The 23,491-nt window shown below is 38.3% G+C and overlaps 1 protein-coding gene across 5 annotated transcripts in view; it reads left to right on the top strand.

The window, feature by feature from the left end:
- Nucleotides 1-23,491, top strand: part of LOC131686301 (uncharacterized) — a 398,471-nt gene that overhangs the window by 269,527 nt on the left and 105,453 nt on the right. For all 5 annotated transcript variants that reach the window (XM_058970542.1, XM_058970540.1, XM_058970539.1 and 2 more), the window contains one exon: nucleotides 23,343-23,462. In XM_058970542.1, coding sequence (XP_058826525.1) covers nucleotides 23,343-23,462 — 120 coding nt within the window. The remainder of the gene's footprint in view (nucleotides 1-23,342; nucleotides 23,463-23,491) is intronic.

The following is a 23,491-nucleotide window of genomic DNA, read 5'->3' as shown; positions in this document are numbered from 1 at the left end:
CAGCGAGTATGAGTCGTCGAAACGCCAGCGAACCGGACGAAAGCTCCATGTGGATTCGTCAGACCGACCACGGCACCCCACCGGTTGTTCCGATAGAAAAATAGCGAAAACCAAAGAAGAATCGATATTGGGAGAACTTTTTTCGCCAGGGAACTCTCCGTTAGCGTAAGCTTTATTCACCGCTGGGGACTAGACTGAGTAGACAGCGACGAAACACCACTAGTCGCTGGTCATCGGCGCACCAGTGCACCGGACACCCTGCTTCACCAGAATCGCCGAACTGACCTCGGCACCTAGCTGATTAGCTCGATCTCGGGAGAACTTCTCTCGCCGGGGAATTCTCTGTCGGAGTAGGTCAGGTCCATCGTCGGGGACTAGACCGAGTTGTTCGCGAACAAGTCGAGGAGCTGAATGGATCATCAAGGAAGTAGTGCTAAATGGCCCAAGAAGAGAACTAAAGGGCTTAAAGGAGTTGCGGTGCTAAATGGCACCGGTCACGGAGCCAAACGGCTCAAGAAGTTGTAGTACTGAAGAATCGGTATCGGGAGAACTTATTTCGTCTGGGACCTCTCCGTCAGCGTACAGTCAGATTCACCGCTGGGAACGAGACCGCGTAGATCGCGACGATACACCACCAGCCGCGCCGGGGCTCCAGCAAACCGGATGCCCTACTCTACCGGAATCGCCGAACTGACCGCAGCACCTGGCTGGTTGGCTCGCTTTCGAACTTCTCTCGCCGGGGAACTTTTCGTCGGAATAGGCTAGATCTATCGTCGGGGACTAGACCGAGTAGTTCGCGAACCAGTCGGAAGCTCAACGAAGAAGTGGTACTGAATTGCACAAGAGAACTGAAGGGCTCAGTAAATTAGACAGTCTGAAGTTTGCCGCCCAGATTGTCCTCTTAGGGGAAGAGCAATAATTCTATACCAACAGCTAGCTTTCCTACCTTGACTACCCAAACCCGTTCCCTTAGTTGTTGGTTTTGAACATTTTTTTCCTGCTCAGAATGTTTTTGAACATTTTTTCATATATATATACAAAAAAAAATTCATATCCCCCCCCGAAAAATTTTCTTACTACGCCACTGTTATCTGATCATACGTACATTGTCTTTGATCATTTAAACATCTCGTTAATTATCGTCACATATCGTAATCTTAAATTTACGAACTGAGATATCTAGGAAGAGGGCTTGGTGACAAGGTTTCATGGGTTTTTTTTCCAACGATAGAATCTACAGTGACTTGAGGATGAGGTCGTGGATAAACAAACTCACTCGTAGTAACAACATACCTAGAGGCTTGTCCGCTTCGAGTTATGCGTGCACCGCTTGGTGGATGCCGAGCTTGGTAGACTCCAAAAGAGCTGGGAATGGCAGACGCAGGGACGGGTCAAAGTTTCAGCTATTGAAATCATTTTGTAGAATTTCTGAGCGGCATACGCGAAAATTTCCAAAATTCATCGCAAAATGGCTAGATTTCATGCGTTTAAACCTAACCATTTCTAGTTACATATCATTTTTGTTGAATTTACAAACTTTCGATCCCTTGAGAAAGGTTCAAAAAGGATCGAAACGTCGAAAGAAGCGAACATACTGGAGTTCTTTATTACAAACAAACTGAAACGCCGATTCCTGACCAAAAGCAATACAAAATTTAACCCCATATCAAAAATAAGGACACTGTCCTATGTCAAAGCTCGCGATTTTTCGGACCAGTACAAAGTGGAAAGGACCAGTTTATTGACGATATAAAAAAAGATGGGTGGGTAATGTCTGCGACATAACCGGAGAGATGTAGAATACATAAGGAACACGTTCTTCAAATATGTTGATACTCATTAGGATTTTCGGACAAAAGCTGATTTGGGCGAGGAATATTTCAAATTATTCTTTACAAAAATGATGGTGGTCCTGAAAAGGACCGGTTTTGTTGGCGTTGTTGGCCTTGGTGAGGGAGATGGCTAACGATGAAATTAATTGTTAGCATGAGGAAGTCGCGTAGTACTGGCCAATGGAAGAACAGATAATAATTGATTCCTGAAAATCAATTTTTCTTTATTCATGTAAATTATACATACTTACAAATCTAACAGAAGATTCCTGATCATATTTCTGAATCATTAGTGCGAACATTGTGTAATTTGGTTAAGTACAATGAAAGTTACAAACTTTCCAAACTCGACCTTCTGTTCATTCAGAAATATTGAAATGGGGTGTCGTGGTCACAATAAAAAAAGATGGGTGGGTAATGTCTGTCACATAACCGGAGCGTCGTGATTTCAATTCGAGACGTTAATTTAAATCTAATAATATTCAACAGAATCACGTTTGAATGGGAAATTTTCAAATAATTCTCTATGGTAATAATGGTGGTTCTGAAAAGAACCTTTGGTATCGGCGTTGGTGTTGATGGTGATGCGCTGGATCGTTGGATATTTTTGGCATGATAGTTACGTGCCTGGCGAACTGTTTTGTAGCCTCGAACAAAACGACAAGACTGGCTTCTTCGGGTACCATTACGGCTGAACTTTATAAGCTTAGCTCGACTTTGAAATCCTGCACAATCTCACGAATCAGACACTGGTAGGGCCATTTTGTTTGCTACTAGCACGGAGCTGAACAAAAAATCATTTAATGCAGTTAGTTCACGGGGGCTGCCAAAAAGCTTGAATAGAAGCATGCGACTTCAACGTTTCTCTTAAACACATGCAACAACACATTCGTTTTGGTAATACTGATAATAACAGTAGAAAGGAATGGAAAAGCAGTGCACGAAACGAGCGAGAGGATAATTTAAATTTTTGTTCCGTGTGCAAGCTACTTCTTTCCACCCAACGTATTATGTTGCTTGTTGAAAATTTGCTACACACCTTAAAATAAAAGTTTCAGTTTAACTCTCACTAGAACACAATTGATTGGTCCTGAAAAGAACCGTTGCTTTTATTGTAATTTACGCCCACTCCCACAAACCGACCAAGTAGGCATCACTGGCTTCATTACGGCTGAGTTTTGTAAGCGTAGCTCGACTTTGAAGTAATACACAACCTTACGAACCAGACGCTGGAATGTTAGCCAGCGGATTAGTTGCTCCGTTGCCCTTTAGTTGGGGCGAAATACTAGCATGGCGACAGTTCCTGATCGGTAGTTGGTTGCGATGGGCCACCAGTAGCTGGGGCACTTTTGCGGACCGTCATCATCGCCAACTGCTTTCCTCCGGTGGACTGGCTGCTTGCTAGTGCTTGAACGAATACGAATGATGAGAAAAACCGACCGACCAATATTCATATATGAAAACACAAGAAAGCACTACTATCGCTCTCCCGCTCGTTTTCGTGCCATTCCTGTGCCTTTCCTTTCCGTTCGGCTACCAATACTAGCATAACCAAAACGAATATTCTGTCTTTCCATCGCCTTCAATCTAGTGGCCAGTGCTAGCAAACTTGCATGTTCAGTTTTTCAATAACAACATTCAAACAATATTTTCAAAGAATGTTGCAGATTTGAAAAGAAGGAAGGAAAAGATTTTCACAAATTTAAATTCTTTCGTGTTATTTGTTAGCGCTGATAAAGGCTATTTAGTTTGCTACTAGCAAGGAGCTGCACAAACAAATCGATTTATGCAGTTAATCAACGGAGGCTGCCAAAAAGTTCGAATAAAAGCGTGCGACTAGTGTACTTTGCATGTTCTATATTTTATCAATACTAGAGAGGATCAATAAAATAATTCAAATTGTTATAGCGACATGCAATTGTGGCAACACTGGCCATGAGATGGTGGGGGAACACGCACATTCGTTTTAGTTATGATGGTAGTAGCAGCAGAAAGGAATGGAAAAGCAGTGCACGAAAACGAGCGAGAGAAGATAATTTAAATTCTCTTTCTTTCTTTCCACACATCGTATTTCTTATATTGCTTTCTGAAAATTATTTGTTATACACCATAAAATGTAAATTTCAGTTTAACTCTTATTAGAACACAATTAATTGGTCCTGTAAAGAACCGTTTATTGTTTTATTGCGGGAGCATAATTCAGACGCACTCCCCGCGGACACGGTGAGCTAGAAAGCACTATTTTGCATTCTCGAACAAACCGACCAAGTAGGCATCGTTGGCTTCTCGGGGCATCATTACGACTGAGCTTTGTAAGCGTAGCTCGACTTTGCAGTCCTGCACAATCTCACGACCCAGACGCTGGAACGATAGCCTACTCTGTTGCCCTTTAGTTGGGGCGAAATTCTTGCAGGGCGACAGTTCCGATGAGTCACCAGTAGCTGGGGCACTTTTTCCGTCCGTCGCTATTGCCAACTGCTTTCCTTCGGTGGACTGGCTGCTTGCTAGTGCTTGAACGAATACGAATGATGAGAAAAACCGAACGACCAATATTCATATACGAGAAAGCACTACTATCGCTCTCTCGCTCGTTTTCGTGCCATTCCTGCGCCTTTCCTTTCCGTTCGGCTACCAATACTAGCATAACCAAAACGAATATTCTGTCTTTCCATCGCCTTCAATCTAGTGGCCAATGCTAGCAAACTTGCATGTTCAGTTTTTCAATAACAACATTCAAACAATATTTTCAAAGAATGTTGCAGATTTGAAAAGAAGGAAGGAAAAGATTTTCACAAATTTAAATTCTTCCGTGTTATTTGTTAGCGCTGATAAAGGCTATTTAGTTTGCTACTAGCAAGGAGCTGCACAAACAAATCGATTTATGCAGTTAATCAACGGAGGCTGCCAAAAAGTTCGAATAAAAGCATGCGACTAGTGTACTTTGCACGTTCTATATTTTATCAATATTAGAGAGGATCAATAAAATAATTCAAATTGTAATAGCGACATGCAATTGTGGCAACACTGGTCATGAGATGGTGGGGGAACACGCACATTCGTTTTAGTTATGATGGTAGTAGCAGCAGAAAGGAATGGAAAAGCAGTGCACGAAAACGAGCGAGAGGATAATTTAAATTCTCTTTCTTTCTTTCCACACATCGTATTTCTTATATTGCTTTCTGAAAATTATTTGTTATACACCATAAAATGTAAATTTCAGTTTAACTCTTATTAGAACACAATTAATTGGTCCTGTAAAGAACCGTTTATTGTTTTATTGCGGGAGCATAATTCAGACGCACTCCCCGCGGACACGGTGAGCTAGAAAGCACTTTTTTGCATTCTCGAACAAACCGACCAAGTAGGCATCGTTGGTTTCTCGGGGCATCATTACGACTGAGCTTTGTAAGCGTAGCTCGACTTTGCAGTCCTGCACAATCTCACGACCCAGACGCTGGAACGATAGCCTACTCTGTTGCCCTTTAGTTGGGGCGAAATTCTTGCAGGGCGACAGTTCCTGATCGGGTTGCGATGAGTCACCAGTAGCTGGGGCACTTTTTCCGCCGTCGTCATCGCCGACTGCTTTTCTTCGGTGGACTGGCTGCTTGCTAGTGCTTGCACGAATACGAATGATGAGAAAAACCGACCGACAGATATTTATATAATCGCGCTAATATGCACTACTATCGCTTTCTCGCTCGTTCTCGTGCCGTGCATGAGCCTTTCCTTTCCGTCCGGCTTCTAATGGCCTAACCAAAGGAATATGCCGTCTTTCCCCCACCAAGTGCTCTCGTCAAGCAACCCAATGCGAATAACCATACGAACAAACATGTAATGGACCTATATATAAACTTTTCATTATTTTATTGTTCGGTTGGTCTACCATAACGACGGCTCTGTGCGGGATGGGCTGAAAATTTTCACTTTTCCGAGTCGTTTTCGAAAGATTTTTCAAAACACATTTTTTTTGTTATTAGTACATGTTATACATACTTCAAATTTTAATACAGCATAGAGGAACATATTTGCAACAAATTGGTCTAAAAATCAAATCATTCTGTTAAGTATGATAAAAGTTATTAACGTTCAAAATCTGACGCGGCGCCGCAGCCGATATTTTGAAACGGGACCCCTATATTGAAACCTTAAATGTATTCTACATTAAAAGGGTCTAATATTGTTCGATGTTTATCGAGTCTACCAAATATTAAGAAATTCCAAGAAACTTTTTTTTCCGTCAGTCTATTTCTAACCACCACCAGCCTTCGGTCACGATATTCCATGTGCTGTTTGCGTTTGTCCGAGCCAACGCAAAGCAAACAGCAAAAAAGTTGCTCTTATCTTGTTCCTGTGCATTGTCTGAACAACAAAGCCGACTGCTACTTTGGTTCTTGTCGTGAGATGATCTATCGAGCTGGCTGAGCTTTAGCAACAAAGCATGATTCTTTGGCCACTGACTCACTGACTGCATTTATGATGTGGAATATGTTCTGTAGGGGAAAATGGAGCTTAGGCTTTTAGAAGTTGCCTTTTTTCAGTTCCACCATGTCAGACATGAATGATAACATTCAATCGATTGGCCCGGATGAAATGGTTTTATTTTTATAACAATATAAGTGATTGTGTGTTTGACAGTGCTAAACAGAACACGGGAGTGAATTTTTTGTAGATAGGTAATATAAGCAATTATGGGATTTTCTCTTTCGCCCAAACCATACCGATCACACAGTGAATCGCTCCCAGCTTCGACCTGGATTCGTTGATTAAATCATTTATTAAAGAAACAATTCAACAGCCGTATACTTCACTAACTTACGCTTTGGAACTGAGTTGTTACTGTCACATTTATGGATTGATTTAACACATCCAAGCCAAAACAAGCCGGTTTATCGTTGCGTAGTAGCCGGGCGTAGATTTTATTTTCGCATATATTTATTTATTTTTTGTTCTTATAAAGTATTCACTTCACCCGTAACCGTTTATTGCGCACAGCAGCACGGCATCGAGAGCAAAAGTTACCAAAAAATGGGTCATGTCCCTTCCGCTGATCAGAGTAGGCGGTCGAAAATACACGACGGACGTTATGTCCGAACTTTCGGTTTCAGCGCATTATTATGCATACCTTTTAATTATTGTGTTTTTTCCCTTCTTTTGACCATGGCTACACTGTGGGCGAAAATGGTGAAAAATGTGGTGAAAAAATTGCCTTTCCACGTTAGGTAGTATCAGTTCAAGATTTTATAAAGAAAAAAAGTCATATAACAGCATTCACAAACGTCGATCAGAAGTACGATCCTGACAGTTGTTTTACACACTGTTCACCGATCTGTCAGACACTTTTCCGCTTTTTCGAGAAACCTCTTTATTTCGCAACGTCGACGGCGGCGGCGGCGGCATCCGTCATTTTCGTGAGATACGTTTTGTGACCGACCGGGCCCTAACCCCCGAGGCCATGTGTGACCATGTGTCCAGTTTTGTTTCTTGTTCATTGCTGTCGCTGCTTCCTCCTGCCAACGCTGATGACTTAACATTTAAGCTGCCATCCGTGAGGTATCGGGATCGGTTTGCGCGAAAGTGCGTGTGAAAACGATAAATAGTTTTGGTTGTTTTTATTTTGCGTTTTGCCGGGAGAAGACAGTTTCATATTTCAGTGACCTTTCCCAGAGCAACAGGACAAGTTCGCTGATCGTGCGAAGTATTTTTTTTGTTGCAGCGGATCAACGTGCTGAAATTACAATGTTGAAATTACAATAATCATGGAAGGAAGGAATAAAACGACCGCAAACAAGTGTATTGTGGTTCACGTCACGATTTCCCGCTCCGAAGATTGATCTCATTTGTTTTAATTGCCAGCTTGACTCTCGTCGATCATCCCCATTGCATCGACCGGCGGATCGACAGCACACGAATGGTAATGAGTAGTATTCTTTCCACCTAAAGATAGTCACTGTGAAGGGATACATGCGTGGCAGAAGTGACAGCAAACACACATACACGGGCGGTATGTTATTGATCATGGCTTGGAACGCCCCTCGGCCTCGAGAGGACACCTTCTTAAACCACATGCATCGACGACGACGACGACGATATCTGCATCGGCAGATCTACAAAAAAAACAACAAGAATTGAAATGCGATGATCGCCAAGTTTCTTTCTGCTCTGGCGGACATTCACAGGGTAGTTTTACGGAAATCGGATATTCTTGACTTGATTCTGACGCAGGTTCGACGAGATAGCACAGATAGCTATACGTTTTGCATTGTATCGACAGGAAGAACTTTTCAAGCTCATGTTGAAAGCGATGGATAATTAGCTTTTGTGAGTTGTCGTCATTTGTGATTTAATAGAGGTTTTAGTGTGATAATCTTTTCTACGATTGGACTAAATCAAAAATGTTGTGTTTTTTTGAAAAACTCAATTTTATTGGATTAAACTGTGCAATCTATCATCAAGCCTTAACAAGGGAGTCACTTGAAGCCTGTGTTGTTCGTCGTGTTATGGCACAGCCGATCATCAATTGGTGTTGGGTTTTCTCAATGCAGCTGTCACAACAAACTGACCACTGTTACGTATTGAAAACAGTCACAACCTGGGGGAGAAATTTGTACTCCACTTTATATTTGGCTTCTCATCGTTTTAGCACCAAAAGTTCTGGAATGGAACTACCCATGCATACTAATAATATCGATTATTATAATTATTAATTTCCATTTTTATTTATTTATCCATTTTTGTTCTTTCACCATAAATTATTAACACTCAATAAATCAATCTTTTTTCTTTATTTTCGGTTTCATGCGGCGACATGGTATGATGATGACTGATGTACTGAGGACTCGGATGCTAAAACCCAAATGGAACCTGGAACATTCTGAAGAAGTTGCCGACAGGAAAATCAACGAATTTTTAAAACCTATCCGAAAAAAAGAGGGGGTTGGGCAGGAGTCGATCTACGTAAACTACTAGAATGGAACTATCAGTTACTTTAATCGAACAGTTTGAGTGCATGGAGTGCTAATTGAGTCGCACATCGACTGTAGCTCGACAAGAAGTGAAAGTACACGTCAAGAAACCACTACGACTGTCTAGCTATCGTAGTAATCCCGATGCAAGAAGCAGCTGGAAGGTAGGCAGATACAGGTACAGAAACTTACGCCACTTGTAAATCAGCTAGACAACCTGCTGCGGAATATCCGAATAAAAGAACAAGCTATTGAATTAGATCCAGTCCAGACCACGCTAATGGTGTTGAGGTAAATATGCCAGAGATATTTTATAAAGTTGTTACGTTCGTGGATGCTTAGAGGATACAAAACTTAGGATTATAGAGCCCTTAGCTAGGAAAGGATAGTATACTAGTAGCACTGCAAGAATCCGGATTGGAACAACAAGGTACAGAGTGGCCTTTTAAATCGGTCTCATTGTGCCGATCTGTCAAAATTCAATTACAAACCGCTGGGAACAATTTAAATTGCTTTTAGGATAAAATAATACAATAATTGCAGTGATTCTATGAAATTTCAGAACTATGGAGTGGGAATCCATGCGCTGTGCAGTTTTGAAACTATTAACGAAACGGAAATCGGTTCAAGATAACAAAACTACTCGGTGTGAATCAAAAATGTGTCTGGCGATCCAAGAAACTATTGCAAGATGGGCCGAAAAGGTCTCGTTCTGTAAGGACAAAGGCAATGATTAAAGCTGTGGCCAACAAAATGCGTCGCGATCCACGCCAGATCCACGAATCAAATGGCTAAGGACTATAATGTGTCACGTAAGATGTTCCAAACTGTGGTGAAAAAATACCTAGATTTGTATCCATACAAACTCTGGCAACGCCTTTCTGAGGCAACAAAAAAGAGACTGGAAAGATGCAAAATGCCAAAAAATTGATACGCAGATCATCCTGCCGTCATCAATATCTATTTGGGTGAGAAATTATTTGATGTAAGACGAAAATTTAACCTTCAAAATGATAGGGTACTCAGTAGATACGCAACAACTGGATTCGGTTATGATTTGGACCGCAGTACTTTCAAATGGTAAAAAATCTCCTGTTTTGCGGATTCCGGATTGTGTAAAAATCAACCAGTACGTCTACCTGGAGTTTTTGCGACCGAAAAGCGATCGTGGATCGAAAATGAGTTTCCAGACATTTGCGATACCCAAGTTTCAGCACCATCACATGGGGCAAAAAGCGTGCGATCGTAATTTTAAGCATTTTTGGTCACAGGGAAATGTAGCGTTCTTCATCTCTGGATAACAACCCAGTCGACTTCGCAACGTAAAATATTTGTTGAAAAAGTCACTAACGCTAATTCGAAACGTAGTAAGAATTCTCTAATAACAGTAATAGAAAAAGCATGGAAGAATTATCCAAAAGAAACTGCGAGTTAGCTGTTTCAGTGCCCTCGAAGACTACCGCAAATAACTAAGTCGAAGGGTCTATTTCGAATAAGTTTCAAATAAATTAATCGGAACTATGCAAGAAGTATTCAGCCAAATTTTTCGAATTTGTTATCGATGAAATAATGAAAAGGACAACAGATAGTGGAACGGCCATTTTGGTATCGAAGCAAATGTACTATGAAAATAGGCTCAACAGAATTAGCGATAACTCTGGCTCATATCCGTTTGATAGTTTTAACAGGAACGTCTAGTTCATCTGGACATACATAAGAAGCGGATCCACTACGGAAAGAAGGAAGTTTAATGATATTTCAAGATCCCTTCTATCAAAGACAACGTCATTGTAGTAGGTTGGGACACAGGATCGCACAGAAGAAGACAAGGGAATATTTGGAAAAAAAGTGCACATCACGAATTCTTTAATGCGAATGCTCGAGAACTGAAGACTCTGACTCCACGGTCAAAGATTGAAAGATTATCTAACCTTCAGTACATATCCAGCGGACAGAACCAACTCTAGCATGTTTTAATGACGAACATGAGAGTTATGAATATAACGAACATAATAGCATTCACAAATGGATCATTAGGAAGCGATCATAAAATCATAAAAGGATTGAAGTGCAATAAAAGAAAAAGTATCGCCCAATATCATACTAAAGAGAAGTTAATTTATCTCAAGTTGAGACCAGCCTTTGTCTTAACTTGAAGAAAGGCGACAAGATCACAGCTGGAAATGGAGCGATTAAAAGATGACATCTAATTATCCGACAAGTAGACCGAATACTATCGAACAGCGAACCAAGAATAGCTGCGAATGTTCAAGACAGGTGGAAGAGAAATCGAATCTGTAGTAATCGAAACGGCTGAATTGATGTTAAAAACCGCGAGATCGCCGCCAACCCCCGATGAGAAAACGGACGTAAAAGCTATTGTGTTGCCCAAAGGACGCTGAACCTAGCTGACGAGAGAAACGTAGATTTTAAAAAGCAGCTAAATATTCTGATAAAGACAAAAGAAGTCTCGTACGCATAGCGAGTTCTTGAAATACGGTCCAGAAAAGCTACTGAAAACGACTTACGGATACCATGCGATAAGCATTCCGGACGAATAGTTAACCAAATCTGCGGTCATTCTGCAAGATTTAGGAGTATCTAATTGGTAACGTCGTCAATACAATGATTTGCACAAAGCTCATCTCCCGCAGAGACAACAAGAGGAATCAAGCTCTCAGTCCAGTGCAGTTCGTTCTGAAGCTAACGCCACGGGATATCTGGTCGGACATCAGAGCTCATCATAAATGGAACAAGATGGCCAAGAAGTCTTGACGGGAGAAGCCTGACAAATGACTATCTTGATTCTACTGGGCCTAGTTTAGAGTTTTAGACACTGTTCAGCGCATGACTAGTGACGCTGCCAAGGATTATTGTGCCCGTTCCGAACACTAAACCAGAGCTATCAAAATCTAGTTTTTAACGAATCGTTTCACATCTAGAACTAGGTACTAAATTTGAGTCAATCGGCCAAAAATTGCGTTAATCGAAATTACACCGCAACACAGCAGCTCTGGCCGCGGTTCGCCCTCGGACACACCTCCTCAAGGGTTAGGGTGTCGGTAATGCCACGTCTTGTTTCGCAGTAAATACCAACGCAATTGTGCAGGAAAAACCGCAAGCTCCCACGCTGGTACTGACTGCTGATGCTGCCTGCTGCCGAGGCTGCGGCGGTTAGTAAGGAGACAGGACCCAACCCAGTCATAAATCTTACCCACTTAGAGGTTGTCTGTGTAAAGTGTGATGGCCCATTTCGAAGGCTCACCTTCTGATGCTGTTACTGAGGCTGAGGCTAAGGCACTGTTACAGCAATGATTGAAAGTGAAACGAGGAAACAAAAGTTACGAACGAAAAGTACGTGCCAAAGGTCGTAAATAAATGTCTAGGTGTACAATAAAATTAGAGCTCGCCGATTATAGGCGATGATGAATCAAGGGGTGAAAGTGAAAGAATGAAACAAAAAAACACAGTAACCGCTGAGAGAGTGCTTGTAGTCTGCCGCGCGACGCGATGACAATGGCGTAAAAAGTGACAGCTCGCCTCGTAAACAATGGGCGTTCCGTTTCTCAATTAGAGCCAATTTGCGATTTAAAAGTTTTAAGTGTGCTGAGGGATGGAATTAAGTTGATCATAAATCGTTCGATAGTTCGGGGGAAAAAATTATACAACCGTTGACCCAGATCTCGTCGTCGGGAGTATGCAGCTGTCAGTCATCGTTTGCGGAGGGAAATACAAGCCCAAATCGATCGGATAGTACTGATAGTAACTAAGTGGGGCCGATTTCGTGTAACACGGAAAGGAAATGTCGAAAATCTGCCCCGCGTAAATCCATCTCGAGGGGGCGAGACGAGCTTAAATGAATTGTAAACAACATTTCCCCGCGGCAGGTAGGAGTTATTGGCTTTGTCAGATTAGAGCACCCATCAGTTTGCTTTCTTCGCAGGGGGGTATCCCGCGCCCGAAAAGGGCGTAACATGACGAAAGCAATCAATCAGATATAATCATAGGCATATCTGGCATGCTGTCAGGTCGGATAACACATCAAATATCAAGGGTGTTGCCGGTTTTCAGCGTTTCGGTCATACAGCAGTCGGTTCCGTTGGCTGATGAGAAAGGGGTAAGGGCCACGGATAGTCATGCCATATTCGCCAGCTTTGGGTGAATAGTTTTCTATCGATATCGATCAGCCGAACGTTTGTCAGTATTTTCAGTCGCATTCCTTATGTTGCTCATAGGATCTTATTGCGAACAGGGACCTGCGGAAAATAGTTAAATGTAAGAAAACTATTAACTTCAAGCTATGAACGATAATATAAAACATTGGTTGGTAAGGATTGAGCTAATTCCATTGATTTTGCGTTTGAATCAGTTGGATTGGATCATTCATTTATAGTGATTTACTGTCTATACCAACGTATCAAGTTTTTTAAAAATATATATTATGTAAGTCACCTTTAAATTGAAATAGATGCTTGAATCGAACCACTGTTCAAATCGCTTCTTAGTTCTATCTATTTGAATAGATAGATCGAATTAATTCAATAGCTTAATGTGCGAATATGTTATACAATCGAATTTATACACGCTAACACATACAACATATCTGTAAACTCGCGATCGAACACTTTAGCATACAAACGCTCGGTTCCTTCGCGATGACACACAAAGGCGATAATTCAATAGCGTTCATCCGCGCAAACCTATGCCCACTTCCTCGTAAACACTCCGGTGATTAAGTGAATGTTTTAGCACATAAATTTATAAACGTAGTTTCAAGCACAAACATATAAACGCTCGTTCCTCAGCGATCATTAAATTTTTACGCTCTCACATCTGAACCGTACACTCAATATCACAATCAGACAGACGGCCTGCTGTTGCAATTGGCCTCAAGTGGTGTTTTAGTGGGTGACATTTCCCGTTTCGTCTGCAATTGTATAGTGAGAGTGATTCTGACAGGAAGCTTCCGAGAACCAAGTTCCAGTTGAATCACCCTGAAAAAAAATTCTGAGGTTTGATGGCGGTTAAATATAGCTGCAATTAGCTTGGGTTTCATCGGAACCAAAATTACTATTATCCAACATGTTGTACGGGCTTCGAGAGTCACTAGTCGGAGGTGATGATTTTCACATCGCGACAACCCTTTCTTTCTTGTGTTCAATGTATGCGGGGTAAGATGCAAAAGACACGTGCTCACTTTCTCAAAGAATACATTGTTCGAAATTTCTTTCGCATAATGACGTTTCGTGCACATCTTCACACATTCTAGATTTTGCTCTGTTAGCACAGAATTTTTCTGTATGCTCGAATAGTTGGTATCTATTACAATGCATAATCTTAACGGGATTGATACTGATAAATCTGTGTACATTTTCAAATGTTACGCGAAACGCTTCAAAGTTTACGTATTTGGAAGCTTGCTTTTCACTGGTTATTTTGAAAAGACTATCGCCTTCTAATACTTGCACTGACAGATTATTTCTGTTTTTGATTCCATATTCAACGATAGCCTCGGTATCAATTTCCTCGTCGCATACTACACCATTAATCTCGACCATATTACACGGTACGTATACCTGATAGAGATTAACGAACGTCTGCTTGATTGCAAGGTCGTTAGCCTCATCACGGTTAACGAATACTACTCTCAGCTTAGTCGACGATGCTCTTTTCAGCTTCTTTACGCTCTTATATTTCTTTTGAATTTCTGCTGAAATCAAACGAATGTTTATGGGGCTTCCTATTTTCCCTAACGAGCCCTACTAGCTATGGAAGGATAGGACTCTAATTCGAGGAAAAGATTGGCACTGAAAGAGTTTAAAGTTTTTCGGAACTAGGTCCGGGTTAGAATTTTCACCGTCCAGCTGGATCCCGGGAATCGAGATTAAAGGGATGAGAACAATGAACTGCTGCAATATTTTAATCTGAAGTACTAATAGCAAACTTCTGGACACGACCGATTTTTACTAGAGCAAAACTGCGACTATAACGGAGAATTTAATGTTAGAATAATACAATAACGTTACTGGTAATTTTTAACTAGAATTGTCTGAATCGATTGGTGGTTGAATAATAAAAATCCGCCAGGAATCAACAACGCTGTAATCGATTAAAATTTTGAGTTTGATCGTTTTGCGGTGTCCCTTGATCATGTCCGATTGGGCTTGGGTTTCGCGTGGGGACTCGTGGCTTTTTCGTGTTGACGGGTTGGAAAATTTAGGATTTTTTGCACGCTTACACGAAAACGGGGCGGTGATAAAGTCAACATGTTAGCACCTAAAATCGTATAAACGCGGTCTCAACTGCGATCATGCAAAAGCCTATTCCCACGTGATCGTGAATCGGTACTTAGTTTCAATTGGACCACTCTAAAAATATTGTATATTAGAATTACGATCGCGCAAAGAAACGCGAGCTCACGCGAATATACACACGACACCACGGTTATACAAATAAATCTATAAACGTGAAGTTACATAAATGCAAACGCTCGCACATTAACATACAAATGCTCGTGTACTTCACGATAATATAAACCTTAAGCATGCAATAGCGATCATCAACCTTCGGTTCTAGCATCTAGGCTCAGTCATTCTGTTGGATCATTCCCACGACCAAAACAAACTCATACATACATACATATATCAAGTATCAAGGCAGCATAGCCGGAGACTAGCGAAATGAGGAAGCCAGCATCTGAACCGTAAACTCAAAATTAAACACCAATATCACGGCACACGCAAACATTCTAAAGTCGTCCATGAGAATATGCAAATGTTTCACGCGAAGTTACATACACTATAACATACAAACACTCGGGTCCTTTGTGATAATACAAACCTGGTCACGAACATGAACAAATAATCGTGTTTGAATGCGTCGTGATTAAAATAAAACATACTCACACACAAACATTAAGTAAACCACATTTTTGCAGCCGGGAAACGTCCACAGAAAGTATGCAAAAAGTTTTAGTACGAAAATTACTATTTAGCGTTTCGGAGTCTCCTCATCAGTAACTAGCAACGTCTTGGTACCAGTTAGATGCCAAATCTAAACTAGCAACAAAATTGTCCACGAAACGTTCTAACTTAAACATATGATCAAAGGCAAACGACAAAAAAACAAGGATGCAGACTGGTACACACATACTCGACGGACAACCGGTATGGGGTGGTGGGGTCTGGTGTGGTTTCGAAGGGGATTTTTGGGTCAACTTTTTGGAACTTGGGTTCCAATTGGGTCAGGATGAGACTTGGTTTGGAGGTACAGCTCTTGATTCGTTTTTGTGTCTCGGTGGGTGTGTATTTCAGCAGCTATAGTATTTTGACGTTTTTACCATCATTTGAAACTTTTTTCCTCGATTTTGTATATTTAGTACCGTTTGAAATTTCCATATTTTTCACATTGTAGAGAAATTTTCTTGATTGCAGCGACTTCGACGATTTCAAAATTATCATGTTTTTCCACAATTTTGCTTAACTTTTGGATTTTTTTTGGTTTAATTATTATCGTTTCAATTTAGAATTATCAACAAGATGTAGTAATTTCTTTAATATGTAAAATTTTTGTTTTCTGTAATTTGGTACTTCTTGAAATTTAATTTTTTTTTCACGCTTTCGATTTGGCTCAAACGATTCTAAAATTTCTAATTTTTCTACCCTCTTGTTTTTCTTCAATTTTGTCAATTTAATACATCTTAGAATTTCGATTACGTTCTTTTTAATATTTTGCAGATTTTTTTACGATTGGTTCTGAATTTGTTAAATTTTTTTTTGATATTTTTCTCAATTTAGTACACTTTATTATTCCAATATTTTACCTTTTTGGTAAAGTTCTTTTGATGCCAACAATTTTGTTTATAAAAAAATGCAGTTTTGGTTTGCATTTTAGTACAATTTAGCACAAATTGTAATTTTGACAATATTTTTGATTTTTTAAGGGTTTTTTCGAAATATTTGTTGATGTGCTTAGACTTTTTCGTTTTTGTCCATTTTCTCGATTTAGTACAATTTGAAATTTCAATAATTTTCACAATTTTGCTCAAGTTCTTTTCATTCCAGCACGATTCCAGACTATTACAAAAAATGTAATTTTAGGTTTGCATTTGTTTTTCTTTCCAATTTAGTACAATTCCTAATCTCAAGGCTTTTCACAATATTGTCTGAGTTTTTTTTGGTTTAAAAAGAGTCAGCATTTTGACAATTTTACGCACATTTGGCATGTTGTTCCCTAAAGTTAGTCTATTTAGTACAGTTGAAAATTGCGACATTTAGCATGCATTCAAGAATTTTTTTTAAAAAATTTCGAATTAAACAATTTTGTAATATTTAATTTCTTTTAATACCATCAATTTTGAGAATACAGACGATTATAAAAATTTGTATTTTTGATTGGTATTTGAGGGAAATTTAGCACAAGTTGTAAGTTTAACCATCATTTTGTTTTTTTAAGTTTTCATCGATTTGTACTTTTGGCGTCATTCATAAATGACGCAGCATTTTTGAGAGATTTTTAACTGCCCCCTCCCCCATCGTAGCATTTCGTCAAAAACCTCTAAATACCCCCCCCCCCTGGTAATTATTCCCTTTAAAAAAGCTACGTAGCATGACATGACCCCCCACCCCCCTGTCGTCACATTTATGGATGGTCCCTTTGATCTTTTGGCTTATAGGTTTTCAGTTTTTTTACTTTTTTTCAATTTAGTATTTTAGTACAGTTCGAAATTTCAATAATTTTGCAATTTCTACTTCCAGAATTTATTTAAAATTGTTACTGTTACAAAAAAATGACATTTTGGGCTTATTTTTCTTTTCAGTTCAACACAATTTGTAATCTTGACTAAATTTGCAAAACCCCGACTAATCTTTCATTAAGTTGAGCATTATTTCACATTTGGTTCATATTTGTTCCTATCGGTTTAGTTCATTTAGTACAATTGATTTACTACCTGCGCTATGTCAGGATCCTTGGACAGTTGTTCTTTCGTGTTCGATTTTTTCGTTTGAGTACAATGGAAAATTTCACCAGTCTTCATCATTAAATTTCTTAGCGTTTTTTGCGTCATTTGCACAATTTAGTATAACTAGAAATTTCGACCAATCCAACTAACTTTTGATCTGAGGTATAGTTTAGTTTTTTTTATGATTGTATAATATATATTTGGACACTCCTAATTCGGTTTCTGATCATCGAGGTCAGATGGCCAATCAAAATGCTAGATTTGGCAAGCAATTTGTCCCGGGGTTTTGGCGACGAGCCCTGGTATATTGAGACTCGTTAAACTTGGAGCATCCCAAGCCAGGAATCTTAAAGATCACAATACGCTAGCTGATATTTGGCAGCCTAAGGCCGCGTGCTCTGGATTGGCGGATCGGAGCTAAGGAAGAAATTCTTATCAATTTAGTACAAATTGAAATTGTAACTATTTTCACAATTTCACTTTATTCTTTTATTGCCAGCAATTTCAAGATTTCTGGCGAATGGAAATGTAATGTTTTTGGTTTGGTTTGAATTCGTTTATTCTTTTTTGTTCTTATCTTACTTTTAGTTTAGTACAATGAAAAATTCTAACAATTTAACAATTTCGCTTTAGTTTCTTTTGTTTCCAGCATTCATTTAGAACTTTCACTATTACAAAAAATGTCATTTTTGGTTTGCGTTCACTTTTTTCCAATTTAGTACAAATTTTCTCAAAATCCAAAAATCTCAATATTTTGTACTATATTATCTGCTTTTTGGGTTTAAGAGGTTTTAGTATTTTAACAATTTGACGAACATTTGGCGTTTTTTTCTTCTTAGAGTTAGTCTATTTAGTACAGTTTAAAATTACCACCTTTTTCAAAGATTCTGAAACTTTTTTCTTAGACTGTGATTTAGACGATATTTAAATAATATTTTATATTTTTATCAATTTTTTTACTAATTTTTACGTGTACTGATATTTTTCTCAATTTAGTATCATTTGAAATTTCGATGATTTTCACAATTTCGCTTAATTTAATTTCAGCAATTTTGATAATTCTGACGATTACAAAAAAAAAAATGTTTTTTTGGCTGGGAATTTCAGAAAAATTTAGTACAAGTTTTAATTTCGACCATCATTTCGTTTTTTAAGATGTTTTCATCGATTTGAACTAATTCTTTGACTTGTTCTCATTTTTGTTCGTTTTTAAAATTTAGTACAATTTGAATTTCAACAAATTCGCCTTAGTTTTTTTCGTTTCTCGTATTTATTTAGAATTCTTACTATTAAATGATATTTTCGGTTTGAATTTTTTTTTCCAATTTGGTACAAGTGGTAATCTAGATGTTTTTCACAATATTGCATGATTTGTTTGGTTTCAGAAGGTTTTAGTATTTTGACAATTTTATGAATATTTGGCATCTTTTTTTGAGTCAATACAGTTTCAAATTTCGACATTTTTCACACATTCTAGAACCTTTCTTAAATCTGGACGATTTAGAAATATGTTATATTTTCACTACTTGTTTTTTTACGATTCGTGCTAATTTTTTGATTATTTTTCAAGTTTTCTATTTTTTCTCAATTTAGAACAATTTAAAATTTTGATAATTTTTATAATTTCGCTTAAGCTCTTCAAATTTCAGCAATTTAAAGAAATTTATCGATTATGAAAATTGGCATTTTGGTTGTCATTTAGTACAATACTTTTTAGTACAGTACATTTTAGTACACTTATACTAAAAAGTTATAGTTTCGACCACCATTTTGGTTTTTTAAAGGTTTCCTTCAGTTTGTAGTAAATTTTTGACTTGTTTGTACTCTATTTTTGTCTATTCTTTTAATTAAGTATTTTAGTACAATTTGTAATATTAACCATTTCACTTTAGTATTGTTGTTTCCAGTTTTTTTTAAATTCTTACTGTTACTAAAAATGGTAGTTTGAGTTTATTTTTCTATTCAGTTTAGTACAATTTGTAATTTTGACCAAGTTTGGAAAATTTCGACTAAGCTCGTTTAATTACAACGATTTTAGTGCATGGATCCCTTTACTAAGTTAGGCAATAATTCACATTTAGTCGTTATGTTTCCCTCGACTTACTTAATTTAGTACAGTGTCATCATTTCGACATTTATAACGATTTCGACTAATTTCTTCTGATTCCAGTGGTTCTTAGAAAATTAACATTGTTGACATTACTTTGTTTCGAATCCAGCGGTTTGGAACCGTTGGGTGCCTCATTGTCGGATTAGAAAAATTGCTATCCTTTGTGCGGTTGTTGGGAATCGAAAGCTGGTGAGCTGCATACTGCGTAGATTGTGATGCTATGCCAGGTCTCTTGGACATTTTTTTGTGTTATTTGTTCGATTTTGTCGTTGTTTTTTCGCCAATTTCAGCGATTAAATTTTCTGTTGTTACGCGGGATTTACACAATTTAGTACAATTCGAATTTTCAACCGATCCGACATAACATCCGATCTAAGCTATAGTTTAAGATTTTTGATGATTGTATAACATATATTTGAACTCACTTGATTCGGTTCCTAACCTTCGTGGTAACCGCCGATAAAAGTGCTAGATTTGGCAAGCAATTTGTCCCTGGTTTTTGGCGATAACCCCTGGTATGTTGAAACTTTTTAAACTGATCTAGATGATCGTTGGCAGCCTAAGGGCTCTCAATTTAGTACAATTTCAAATGTCAGCTGTTTTCACAATTTAACCTAAGTTCTTTCAATTTTAGAGATTTTAAGCATTTTAGTACAATTTTGCACACTTTGTAATTTTAGCAATATATCTGGTTTTGGTATTTATCGATATGTACTAAATCGTTTGACTTAGCCTAAGCTTTTTTTTTGTTCTTTTTTGCCTTGTTTACAATTTAGTACAATTGAAGATTTCATCAATTTTACATTTTTCGCCTTAGTTTGTTGTTTCTAGCATAATTTAGAATTATTTTCATCAAAAAAATGTCATTTTTGGTTTGCATTCATTTTTTGCTATTTAGTACAATGTGAAATTTTTACCAATTTCTTAAATTCCGACTAAACATTTAATTACAAAGATTTTGGTGTGCGGATTGTTTTTATAATTTAACCTTTAATTCACACCCAATCAATCGCCAATTTCAGCGTTACGCGGGATTTACACACTTTAGTACAATTCGAATTTTCGACCGATCCGACTAACTTTCGATCTAAGCTATAGTTTAGTATTTTGATGATTGTATAACATATATTTGGACTCCCTTGATTCGGTTCCTGACCTTTGTGGTAACCGCCGATAAATGTGCTGGATTTGACAAGCAATTTGTCCTTGAGTTTCTGGCGATAAACACTGGTGTATTGGAACTTTTTAAACTGAGCTAGATGATCGTTGGCAGCCTAAGGGCTCTCAATTTAGTACAATTTCAAATTTCAACCGTTTTCACAATTTTACCAAAGTTCTTTCAATTTTAGAGATTTTAAGAATTTTAGTATAATTTAGAACACTGTAATTTTAGCAATATATTTGGTTTTGGTACTTATCGATATGTACTAAACCGTTTGACTTATCCTAAGCTATTTTTTTTTCTTTTTTGCCTTGTTTAAAATTTAGTACAATTGAAGATTTCATCAATTTCACAATTTCGCCTTAGTTTTTGTTTCTAGCATTAATTAAGAATTCTTACCATAACAAAAATGACAATTTTACCAAAGTTCTTTCAATTTTAGAGAATTCAAGAATTTTAGTACAATTTAGAACACTTTGTAATTTTAGCAATATATTTGGTTTTGGTACTCACCGATATGTACTAAATCGTTTGACTTATCCTAAGCTATTTTTGTTCTTTTTTGCCTTGTTCAAAATTTAGTACAATTGAAGATTTCATCAATTTCACAATTTCGCCTTAGTTTTTGTTTCTATCATTAATTAAGAATTCTTACCATAACAAAAATGACAATTTTACCAAAATTCTTTCAATTTTAGAGAATTTAAGAATTTTAGTACAATTTAGAACACTTTGTAATTTTAGTAATATATTTGGTTTTGGTACTCATCGATATGTACTAAATCGTTTGACTTATCCTAAGCTATTTTTGTTCTTTTTTGCCTTGTTAAAAATTTAGTACAATTGAAGATTTCATCAATTTCACAATTTCGCCTCAGTTTTTGTTTCTAGCATTAATTAAGAATTCTTACCATTACAAAAATATCATTTTTGGTTTGCATTCATTTTTTGCAATTTAGTACAATTTGAAATTTTTACCAAATTCCGACTAAACATTAATTTACAAAGATTTTAGTGTGCGGATTGTTTTTATAATTTTTGCGGCTTTAATTTATAATATAATTTAATAATTTTTCTCGATATTGTTCATTTAGTACAATTTGTTATCTCAAAATTTTTCACGATTTCTTCTGATTCAAATGGATTTGTGGACCTGCAAAAAGCGGTACCCTCTTTTATCATATATGCTACGTAGAAGCAGGTAAATCCACAGGTGACCCGTGTGATGCAGAAAAAAAAACAAGGATAAGTCCTTTAGGAAAAATGTTTGCCATTCTCGCAGGCGTTTGGCTCTCATGCCAGCAGGTAGTTCGTTTCCCTATACTCGACAGCAGCGACCTAGAGCTTCTGTGCTTGGCTAACCGAGAGATCACTCGGTACTAGCCAGTTGCTTTAGGAGGTCACATACGTTGTGTGAACTGTTTGGATTTAGTGGCTAACTGGTGCCAATTTGGTGTTAGTTTAGATATGTCGTCTAACGGGCAGTAAGTTGGTGCCAGTAACTGATGAGCGGAACATGAAACATTTAAATTCAACTTTCCAAAGATAAGTACGAAAGCACAAATCAACTTTTATTAATCAAATTTGAAAGAGAACTAGTCGAACGTTCTTGGAAACGAGTCTTCTTCCTAAAGTCCATCAAAAGTACAATTAATAATGTGAAGCAAAAAAGACCCCAATTGATTATGCAACACTTTCGATCTGATCTCGTCGCGGCTATCTACCTAACAACCGGCGATATTTCCATCTGATGCTGTTCGTTTGCGGGACGCGAAAAAACAAAAAGGGCGTAATCAAAGTCAGCCTGATAAATTACTAATTACTACCCTCCTGTGTGTGCAAAGGATCTCCCGGTTCCAGTATGCAAACGCCGTCGGATGATTCTGACCCTCGGAGGAAAGTAAATTAAAATGTTAATCAGCGCTATTAATTACAAAGCTTATGACCGCTCGCGCACAACCTAACCTCTCACTTGATGAGCCTCGACCGACGACGGCGCGCAAAAAACCGGGTTTTCGCGGCAGGGATATCACTTTTCAGTTTCACTTCTGCGTGGTCCTCGCAACTGAACCACCGGGATCAAATTACCGATCCACCGCTTGTCGCCCAAAATTGGGCGTAACCCCCCTCCCGAAACCGAAATTGTGTCCCTCTCTCGCCGCCATATTGGGAAGCTCGCGCGAACGATTGTTACTTAATCGAACGTAATTAATGGAATGTGATTCAGCCTGACTCCGATGTAGTCATTATGTCGCAACAATTTGTCTTAATTGGTTAAACGTCTGACGTTGGTTTTTTCTGTTTTTAATTGCAGATTTTCGCTACAACCGGTTTACTGAGTGGACCACGGCTCGTCGTGCTGCATCGGCACAATGGCGATTTTGGATTCACCCTGCGGCACTTTATCGTGTATCCTCCGCCGGAAGCGACCTCAGTAAGTAGACCACTCGTGTGTCTCTTCGA

Source organism: Topomyia yanbarensis, chromosome 1 (genome assembly GCF_030247195.1).
Source record: "Topomyia yanbarensis strain Yona2022 chromosome 1, ASM3024719v1, whole genome shotgun sequence".
Taxonomy (NCBI): Eukaryota; Metazoa; Arthropoda; class Insecta; order Diptera; family Culicidae; genus Topomyia; species Topomyia yanbarensis.
The sequence above is the reverse complement of the archived record's forward strand: the minus strand, read 5'-3'. Positions and strand labels throughout refer to the sequence as shown.